The 10,754-nt window shown below is 41.2% G+C and overlaps 1 protein-coding gene across 1 annotated transcript in view; it reads right to left on the bottom strand.

Annotated features, from left to right (window-relative positions):
* Nucleotides 1-10,754, bottom strand: part of LOC311246506 (cell adhesion molecule 4-like) — a gene marked incomplete at its 5' end in the record, with an annotated part of 156,332 nt that overhangs the window by 76,868 nt on the left and 68,710 nt on the right. The window contains 1 exon segment of the mRNA XM_084336656.1: nt 1,112-1,202. Within this exon segment, the coding sequence (XP_084192782.1) occupies nt 1,112-1,202 (91 nt within the window).

The raw sequence follows: 10,754 nt of genomic DNA, 5'->3' as shown, positions 1-10,754 counted from the left end.
TACATGTTCAGTTAAATATTCTACTCATTCTGTGTACATCCTGTTCGAATCCAAGATCACGAACCATTCTATATCAGTCTAGTCTTGATGCGCTGTTGTGTCCGCGCGGTTTCTCATTGCGTGTATTCACACACACAGCTGACGTTTTGTCATTCTTATCTTTTGTCAGAAGGTGGAAGGAAGTCACTGCACACCAAATCTAATACCTTTGTATGTTGGATCTATGTCACACAGGTATGGAGATGTTTTTGTCTGTTTCTTTTGCAAACGTTTTATATGATTTTAGTGGGAAATGAAAGGCTGTATGTTTAATAGCCTTGTACAGTGTAACTAATCCACACCAGTTCAGCTATATAAGTTCAGTCTGGCTGGTGTGATTGTAACACAGCAAAGTTACATGTTACTCTAATGTGTTTATTTTCATATTTGTCATATAAAGATATATGGGTTTTATTTGATATTTTTGTTAAGATTGTTAAGGTAAGCTTGATTGTGGAATTTAACTTTGGCTAAACACAATATATATAATAATTGTGTAATGCTGTTGCTCTGGATATGCAATTGAGAAGGTGGAAGGAAGTCACTGCACACCAAATCTAATACCTTTGTATGTTGGATCTATGTCACACAGGGCCATTAAAGAGCCTGAGATCCAGTGCTGCCTCCTGCCTGGTTACTGTCGCCACACACCACACAAGAACACAACGCAAGCGTAATCTACCGGTTACATATGCAGGGAGTCAGACCACCCCCCCACCCCAATGGTCACTTTAACCCTTACTGGCCCGTAACTAAACCATTAACTAACCAAATGTCATTCCTAAAACCAAAAACAGCCATGTGACACACACACACACACACACACACACACACACACACACACACACACACACACACACACACACACACACACACACACACACACACACACACACACACACACACACACACACACACACACACACACACACACACACACACACACACACACACACACACACACACACACACACACACACACACACACACACACACACACACACACACACACACACACACACACACACACACACACACACACACACACACACACACACACACACACACTTACAGTGGGTTTCCGGTGACAGCGCAGTTGAGGCTGAGTGAGTCTCCCTCTCTTAGAATACCTGGAGGAGGAACAATCCTCACTGTGGGAGCAACTGTAGAGAGAGAGAGAGAGAGAGAGAGAGAGAGAGAGAGAGAGAGAGAGAGAGAGAGAGAGAGAGAGAGAGAGAGAGAGAGAGAGAGAGACAGAGAGAGACAGAGAGAAAGAGACAGAGAAAAGGAGGGCGAACCATACAGGAGAGAAAGAGACGGAATGACAGAATGGGGTAAGAATGATGGAAAAAAAGAAGAGAAAAAGAAGTCATAGGGAGAAACAGAGTGAGAAAAGATGAGAATAACAGAGAGAGAAGAGAGAGAGGGGGGGGGGGAGAGGGAGAGAGAGGGGGGGTAAGGAGTGAGGCCGGAAGGAGAGTGAGAAAGACAGAGAGATACAGGAGAGAAAGGAGAGAGAGTGAAACACACAGAAGGAGAGAAAGAAAGAAAACAGAATGGAATAAGAATGACAGAAGAGAAGAAGAGACAAATAAGTGATGGGAGAAACGACGAGAATAACAGAGAGAGATTAGAGAGAAGAAAAAGCAAGGAGGAAGGGGAGAGGAGAGATAACAGGAGGAGGGTTACCAAACATCTATTTCCAAGGCAACCAGCCGATGCTCCTATGGTTGAGACACCTGTTATCATAACAAGCCCACAGCTACGCCAGCTGCTAAAGCGGTTATTTCAGTAGGAGAGCGATGGGAAGGCAAATACACAGTGACAGTTGGTCATTACAGCAAGAGCTCTGGCTTGACGTTCTATCAACACGCTGATGTAGCTATTGAATGTTAATCACATTCAGCTATCAACAAAGTTAATATACTTGTTGGACATTAATCACACTGAACCATTAACAGACGGTAACAGACTCACTCGAGTATCAATCACACTAAACTATGTACAAACAGTAACATTTACGTTGACAATTAATCATACTGGGCTGTCTGCGATATAGCCTAGCTGTTAATAAATTGACCATATTGAACTGTCTAGACACACTGAGAAACTTTTGGAATACCAGTTACATTGAACTAGTCACAAACGTTGATGTGCTTGTTGAATATTAATCTTAGTAAACGATCAACACACATTGCTAAAGTATAGCCTACAGGTTGGCTATTATTCATATTTAATCAGTAACTAGTCTATTATTAATCTCTTGTGTCAGCCTAACTCTTAAGTCTGATGGCAAGTTATCTGAAAGCTGCACAGAGGAGGCATTTGTAGTTCATGGTATTTGAAAACCCAGTAGATTTTGATTGGTCACAACAAACCTAATGATGATGATAATACTTTCTTGTGGAAAATATTTCAACAACTCAACCAAAAACGAATTACTGTGTAGTGATGTCACTCACCATTTCTCTCCAGTAACAACACTCAACACTGAGCTTATTAATTCAACACTGAGGAAATTAATTCAACACTAAGCTAATAAATTCAACACTGAGTTAATGAATTCCTGTCATTGATGATTCACTGGATCGTTACAGGACATGGAGGCTAAGGTCTCCCCTCTCAATCTTGTGACGCCCCAATACAAAAGGCATTAGCAACTTCAGAGGCAAGAGAGTGGGACCTATAAACAACAACAGGACCCATCGACTATGTAAATGTGCTTAAAAAACATTTACAGACTTTTTTTTTCTTTTCTTTTTTTCAAATATAGCTAAAAGCTAAAAGTGATGTTGTAATTTTGGAACCAGGGGCCTCACAGCGTTTGATTTCCCTCCGAACAAGCTCCATATACTGACGCAGTAGGCAATGGTTTCACAAATGGGCATCAATGTGAAAATGTATCAATCAATATCAATATTGAGAATCAATCAATATTGAGAATCAATCAATATAAATATTGAGTATCAATCAATACCAATATTGGTCCGTCAACAGATAATGATGTACTTTTTTGAACACTATCTGAATAATGTGAGCGTTAGGGCCCGTTTGACATAATGCCAAACGGAGGCCTGTCTGGAAAAAACCCACAACCGCCAAAGTATATCCGAGCAGGGCTAAACTCATTCTGAGCATTGGCTTTAACCTGGTGCCACTGACAGATGTGCAGAGACTGCACTTTTAGGAGAAACCCAGACCTTTCCACTGTGCCAGGCAGCCCCCTGGCAATCAATCCCACCAAAGTAAAAAACCCTTTCATAGCAATGTAGGTTTGTCATGTGCTTGTTTCTTTTACTGCTTGGCTGCGAACCATGTCCATTGTCCTGGGCTAGCTCTGGTTAAGGCCGGTGATATACTCATTTTAAGCGGCTGCGTTTCAAGCGGCATTGTTCATTGTAGTTCATTCATTGTTCATTGCTCAAAATAGTGGTTTAAAGTCCTAAAGTAACACATTAGTGGTTTAAAGTCCTAAGTGAACAAAACAGTGGTTTCAAGTCCCATGATCAATAGATCACTAAAGCAACAAATTAGTGGTTTAAAGTCCTGTGATCAATAGATCACTGAAGCAACAAAATTGGATGTGCATTACTTGTTACTTTGTGACTTCTTCTTCTTTTTTTAATGGGGATGTGATTTAAATGTTCTATAAAGTATTAAGAGCGATGTGTTGCCCTGTTAGGCTGCCTAGACTCATTACATCAACACTGATTATTGTATTGTAAATGAGGGCTATTTTACACGGCAGTACTGCATACTTTTCTATTCTATTCTATTTTATGAACTATTTTATAGCACTTTTTTTACTAGGTCTATTTTATTGTATTATTTGTATTACTGCCTATTTAAAAACTGAATCAAACCGTAAACAGAGAGCCCTATTGGGATGTTATATTCTAATGTGAAAAACTGTGATTTGCCTTACCTTGCTGCTATATTTTTTATGCTCGTATTATATGTTTTATATGTAATTTTATGCCTGTCTTTTTACTGCTGTGAAGCACTTTGAGTTGCAATGTTTGTATTAAAGGTGCTATACAAATAAAGTATTATTATTATTGTATTTTACGTGTACCTGGAGGATTACATTTAATTTAATTCATTACGCACGTAACTTAATTTTGGAGGATGTGTATCTTTAACTATCTATCAGTGTAACTCATGGTTTGTCATATGCTAGTAGATAGTGTTTCTTTGACTATGTATCAATGTAACTCAGGTTTATCATATGCTGTAGTAGCTAGTGTTTCTCTGGCTATGTATCAATGTAACTCAGGTTTGTCATATGCTAGTAGTAGCTAGTGTTTCTCTGGCTATGTATCAATGTAACTCAGGTTTGTCATATGCTACTATAGTAGGTAGTGTTTCTTTGACTATGTATCAATGTAACTTAGTATAGACACCTGAATATATCTAACAATAATTCAATGTGTCTAACCTAATTCCTTGTACTCTACTGTGTTAATAACGTTGTGTAAACTCCCCTTTCTAACATTGACATTTAATAGTGGAGCATGCACTGGACTGCCGCCAGGGGGAGCTGGTGTGACGTTGGGCAGGAGAGACAGCAGAAGAAGAAGAGACGGCTGAAGGCAGAACTCAGACAGCGGAACACCCTCTTCATCGTTTCGACACAGAAGCAAGCGGACGCGTAGAGCGGAGCTCTAGACACTAAGGACACGCGAGATATGACCCCCGTCACGGGGCGGGTTAGTAATGTCGTATGCGATAGCTTAGCTTCCAGTTAATGCTAAAGAGACATTGTGAACAAAGAAGCAGACGTGTTACTGCCGAAGAGTGTGGTAGATATTGCACACGTTGTGTTTTAGTTAAAGTATAGGCGACAGGACAGGAGATCGTCCCGATCCACAGTTTAGCTTCAGTTAGGCCTAGCACCACAGTTTAGCCCGCGTGTCGCAGCAGCGGACTCCTCAACGGACGTCGCCGGACTACACCCACCTCCAGCCGTCGCCTGCCTAACGTCAACCCAGCCCGCCCCTGCCTGTCACAGGTGACAAGCACGGGACCGTTCTACGGCCATCTCGCAACACGGACATTCGTTGCGGGAGCAGGCCCGCCCTTGGTTAAGTACACACGAGCCAGTTACAGTGAGCACTCCGAGTGCTGGAGCCTGGGGTAAACATTCTCTTCGTGCGTCGCGTGCCCTTTCAGAGGCGAAGAGAATCAGTACTTTGAACTGGCCCGTGTACCATTGATTAGGGGCGCCCCGACGTTTGTTATTTTGGGGACTGCCGGCTTAGACAGGCTTTTTGTTTCAACTGTGGGCCCACTGTATTTTCTGGTTAAATGTGTTGTGTAAGCGGGAAGAGCTTTATTCATTGTGTTGCGTAAGCGGGAAGAGCTTTATTCATTGTGTTGTGTAAGCGGGAAGAGCTTTAGTCATTGTGCCTCGTGTAAGTGGGAAGAGCTTTATTCATTGTGTTGTGTAAGCGGGAAGAGCTTTAGTCATTGTGCCTTGTGTTAACAAGAGGATAGTAGTTTCAGTAAAGAGAACTAAATGGGATCACTGTGTGCGTGTCTGTTAATGTGTTGTCTTGTTTAACCCCTTCCTTTTGGGTAAGGTATATTATTGTTTAACCCCTTCTTACCCATGGCCTATACATCATTGGGACAGGTCTCAGTTCGTCAACAAGGAAAGGTACTGCTTTGGGGAGAAAGTATATCATCTATCACTACTGCCACCGGGTGTGGGAGGGTGCGGGAAGTATTAGGAGAAGTGTGGGTGTGTGGGGAATTACTGCGAGTCGCCCTGGAGGGCAAGAAGGACCAGCGCACCACCCCTAGGTTAGTAAATCCTAGGCCCCATCCACTCCCTATGCTAAGGCTCCACTCTAATACCCCTGCACTACAGTCGGGGACTCAGCCGGACTCAGATCTGCTGTGTTCCCACTACCTGGTGACAGTGTACATCTACTCTCATAAAGTAGGGATAATCCACCCTGCTACATTAGGTTTGTCATATGCTAGTAGTAGCTAGTGTGTCTTTAACTATGTATCAATGTAACTCAGGTTTGTCATAATTATGCTACTGTAGTAGACACTGTTTCTTTGACTATGTATCAATGTAACTCAGGTTTTTCATATGCTACTGTAGTAGCTAGTGTTTCTTTATGTTTCAATGTAACTTAGGTTTGTCATATGCTAGTAGTAGGTAGTGTGTCTTTGACTATGTAACTCAGGTTTGCATATGCTAGTAGCTAGTGTTTCTTTAAAGGAACACTCCAACATTTTGGTAAAATTAGCTTATTGGTATTTCCAGGAAATGTGCTTCTTTTGTTGCCCATCCCCTTTTATGTCAGATAGTGCAAAGTTTAGTTTTATGTCATCTTGACTATTGCTCTACAATGTGGTCATCTGCTGCCAGTGGTGACCTCAGGAAGCTCCAGGTTGTCCAAAACAGGGCAGCACGGTTGGTACTGGGCTGCTCACAAAGGTCTAATGTGAGCCGTATGCATGCCCGCCTCTCTTGGCTTAACACATTGTCCACCATGCATTGTACCCATCCTTGGGCCCAGTCTGCCAGTGCTGTAACCCTATGGAGATGTTTACCTTCTTTGCAGGGCTATAACTTTTTAAATATTATAGCTATATCAACATTACTATGGCCCATTCAACATCGGGTATCTATCGTTCCGGATGTGGGAACGTTATATTTTTTCATTCATACATTGTTGTGTTAATGCCGTCGTGAATATAAGTATGTTTTTAACACTTTGATTGCCTAAGGTTAAATTCATGATATACCATCCGTTGCCAGCTCTATTTAACATGGAGAAGTTCCCCTTCATTGCAGGGCTATAACTTTTTAAATTCTATTGCTAGATTGCCATTATTAGGGCCCATTCAAGGTCCTATATGTATTGTTCATGGTGTAGCAACGTTAAACTTTTTCATTCACATATTCATACTAAAATATGGTCTAAAGTATAAGTATGTTTTCATCTCTTTCTGCAGCTTTCTCCAGAACGTGATTTATAGCCCCAAATGCATTATATTGATGATGAAATACAGTTTGGTAGGAATCTGTGCGAGATAAAAAATTTCAATTGGACGTACTTCTAGAAGTTTCTACGTATCATCTGATGATGACCGGATGGGCGGGGGATCGTTTATAATTCCGTGGGCAGCGTTATATCATTCATCTAGTGTGGGTGATATGATCATCAGAGCAGTTTATATCGAACACGTTCAAAAATAACGCTGAATCTTACCGTATCTTCCTCGCGCCGTTGGACGATGAACGTGGAACTGAAATATTCCTATTATGGGATGTAGAAATACGCGATCTATTTCCAGGTTGTATAATAGTATATACGTCCAAATCATGTTGTTTATCGAGTTATTGGCAACGGATCGCTATGTATTGTGTCGAGATCGAGTCCCGGGACCTATAGAGAGTGCCCGGAAGTAATATGGACGATCACCACTTCATCCACATGACTTCCTGTTTGGCGCTTCTGCCGATCGGCCACCAGATGGCGCTCTTGAACCGCTAGAGGGTTGAGAGGAGGCCAGCACTGTGTCTCAGGGCTGCGGAGGAAAAATATGATTTCGATCACAGATTTTTGAAATATTGATATTAAAGACGAGTTAGGGCGTCCTCGGCAACTTTAGCATGGCTAGGAAAGACGCCTAAACACGTTTTCGGCACTTAAAGTGTTAAGGTTTTCTGCAGTAATTCCTAAAACGCGAGTTATAGGCCCCAACGCATATGATAGATTATCGATTGGTGTTTCTTTCCTATACATGCTATATTAAGAAATTCAAATGTATATGATTCGGTATACATTATGCTTCATCATGCGTGAAAGAAAAGGGGGGGGGGTCGTTTATAGTTCCTTGATCGTCAGTAGCGTCTTTTTTTACTATGGGTTGATACGTTGATCAGATGGATTGCAGCGAAATAAATAAACAATCGGGCTGAAAATAACGTTAGATTCCTCTTACCCTTCGCCGATGAGACTGGAGAAAAAATATTCCAATTATTTGACGTCGATCTGCTAGATCCATTTCCCGTTTGTATGACGCAATAAACGCCGAAATCATATTGATTATTGCGTTTAGAAAGCGATCCCAATGCACTCGATTGTGTCTCTTGATCCACGTTACAAGATATTACTACCGGAGGATTCTCCCAGATGCACAGAGCGCCACTTCCGGTTTGGCGTGGAGTGTAACTCGCCAGAAATCCACCAGGCGGCGGTATTGAGGCATTGCAATATCAGAACAGGGTCAGCAGGGAGGCTGGATGAATTATGGCGAAAAAATTAAATATAGATCCCAAAAACGATTTAACTCATTTCTGGCGCACAACGCATGGCGGGCAATAACGAGTATACTCGTTTTTGGCGCACGTTGAAAATAGATTTTAATCTATCTTGTTGGGCAGCTTGAATTACCAGGTCCAAAAACCAACACTTTAAGGAGATCTTTTATTTTTAGATCATTAACTCTTTGGAATAACCTGCCTCAAAACCTCTGCTGCATTTACAGTAGATTAACTTTTTTAAATAATCTTAAATTGTATTTAACACTGTAAAGTATTTGTTTTTTTAGTTTTCTGTTTTCTTTGCTTGCAAGTAATTTTAGCCATCTTAATAGTTAGTTTCATTATGCATTGTGTGTTGAGTACTGATTTTGTTTTGCAATAATACTTGTTTTTGTATGTTTTTTTTGTGTGGACCCCAGGAAGACTAGCTGGTTGCTATGGCACCAGCTAATGGGGATCCGTAATAAAATCAAATAAAAAAAAGGGTTTGTCACATGCTAGTAGCTAGTGTTTTAACTATGTATCAGGACCAAAATGGGCTGCGGCCTATTTCTGCTTCCCACTATTAGGTGAGTATTTCTGCTTCCCACTATTAGGTGAGTATTTCTGCTTCCCACTATTAGGTGAGTATTTCTCATTCCCACTATTAGGTGAGTATTTCTGCTTCCCACTATTAGGTTAGTATTTCTGCCCTTCACTATTAGGTGAGTATTTCTGCTTCCCACTATTAGGTTAGTATTTCTGCTTCCCACTATTAGGTGAGTATTTCTGCTTCCCACTATTAGGTTAGTATTTCTGCTTCCCACTATTAGGTGAGTATTTCTGCTTCCCACTATTAGGTGAGTATTTCTGCTTCCCACTATTAGGTTAGTATTTCTCCTTCCCACTATTAGGTGAGTATTTCTGCTTCCCACTATTAGGTTAGTATTTCTGCTTCCCACTATTAGGTTAGTATTTCTGCTTCCCACTATTAGGTGAGTATTTCTGCTTCCCACTATTAGGTGAGTATTTCTGCTTCCCACTATTAGGTGAGTATTTCTCATTCCCACTATTAGGTGAGTATTTCTGCTTCCCACTATTAGGTTAGTATTTCTGCTTCCCACTATTAGGTGAGTATTTCTGCTTCCCACTATTAGGTTAGTATTTCTCCTTCCCACTATTAGGTGAGTATTTCTGCTTCCCACTATTAGGTTAGTATTTCTGCTTCCCACTATTAGGTGAGTATTTCTGCTTCCCACTATTAGGTGAGTATTTCTGCTTCCCACTATTAGGTGAGTATTTCTGCTTCCCACTATTAGGTTAGTATTTTCTGCCCTTCACTATTAGGTTAATATTTCTGCTTCCCACTATTAGGTGAGTATTTCTGCTTCCCACTATTAGGTGAGTATTTCTGCTTCCCACTATTAGGTGAGTATGGCTGCCCTTCACTATTAGGTTAGTATTTCTGCTTCCCACTATTAGGTGAGTATTTCTGCTTCCCACTATTAGGTTAGTATTTCTGCTCTTCACTATTAGGTTAGTATTTCTGCTTCCCACAATACCGGCTACATTTTAACACTTTCAGTGCCAGCAGGGGGCGCACGATTTAGTGCTTGAATGCCCACCATCCACTTCAATGTTAGCGTTAATAACGCCTAATCTATGTTTTAAATTATGGCTATGTGTCTAATCTGCCCGTCGCTTATCAATGACTCGTTTTCCAGTCAACATTGTCGAAGCGGATTGTTTTTTTATTGGTTCATTTTCGTTTTATAGCATTTTGAAAAGCCCTCGTTTTCAAGGAAAATAAAAAAGATTCCATGATAAACGCCCTGTACTGGAATATTCTAGATCTAGAATACACAAAAACGTTGTGATTTTTCGGCCTATTTATGAATAGTTTTCAAATAAACGCTAGATTATCGATAGTATATGTGTACGTATGCAAGCTGAAAATCGATTACCTCATTTCCTCAACATCACACACACACACACACACACACACACACACACACACACACACACACACACACACACACACACACACACACACACACTCACACACACACACATGGGGGACACAACTCTGATTATCCCGAAACTGGTAAAATAGATTCCTTACCTCAGATCAGATGTTCTCCAAAAAGATCATTCCAATTCCTGATCGCCATTCCAAAAATCAATCACTACTGTCTACTATCGATTGGCTACTGTGAATATATATTCCAGGCTGATTCCCATCCCGCGATCACTTCCATGTTGAGCAGACGGCTTGCCAGCTCAGGGAGCCAGCTGGCCCCGCCTCTACATATCACTGATCCCAGGTCAGTCTAAGCGACTGACGTGCAGTTTTCAGGGATAGACGATAGGGGGTGCTTTTTTCCATTCTGAGCTGCTGATGGGGCTGGTGTACCAACGGGAGACTCGGTTGATGAAATATGAATTC

This window comes from Notolepis coatsorum (assembly GCF_963971535.1).
Source record: "Notolepis coatsorum genome assembly, chromosome: 19".
NCBI classification, from domain to species: Eukaryota; Metazoa; Chordata; class Actinopteri; order Aulopiformes; family Paralepididae; genus Notolepis; species Notolepis coatsorum.
Note: the sequence above shows the minus strand (reverse complement) of the source record. Positions and strands in the feature narration are given on the sequence as shown.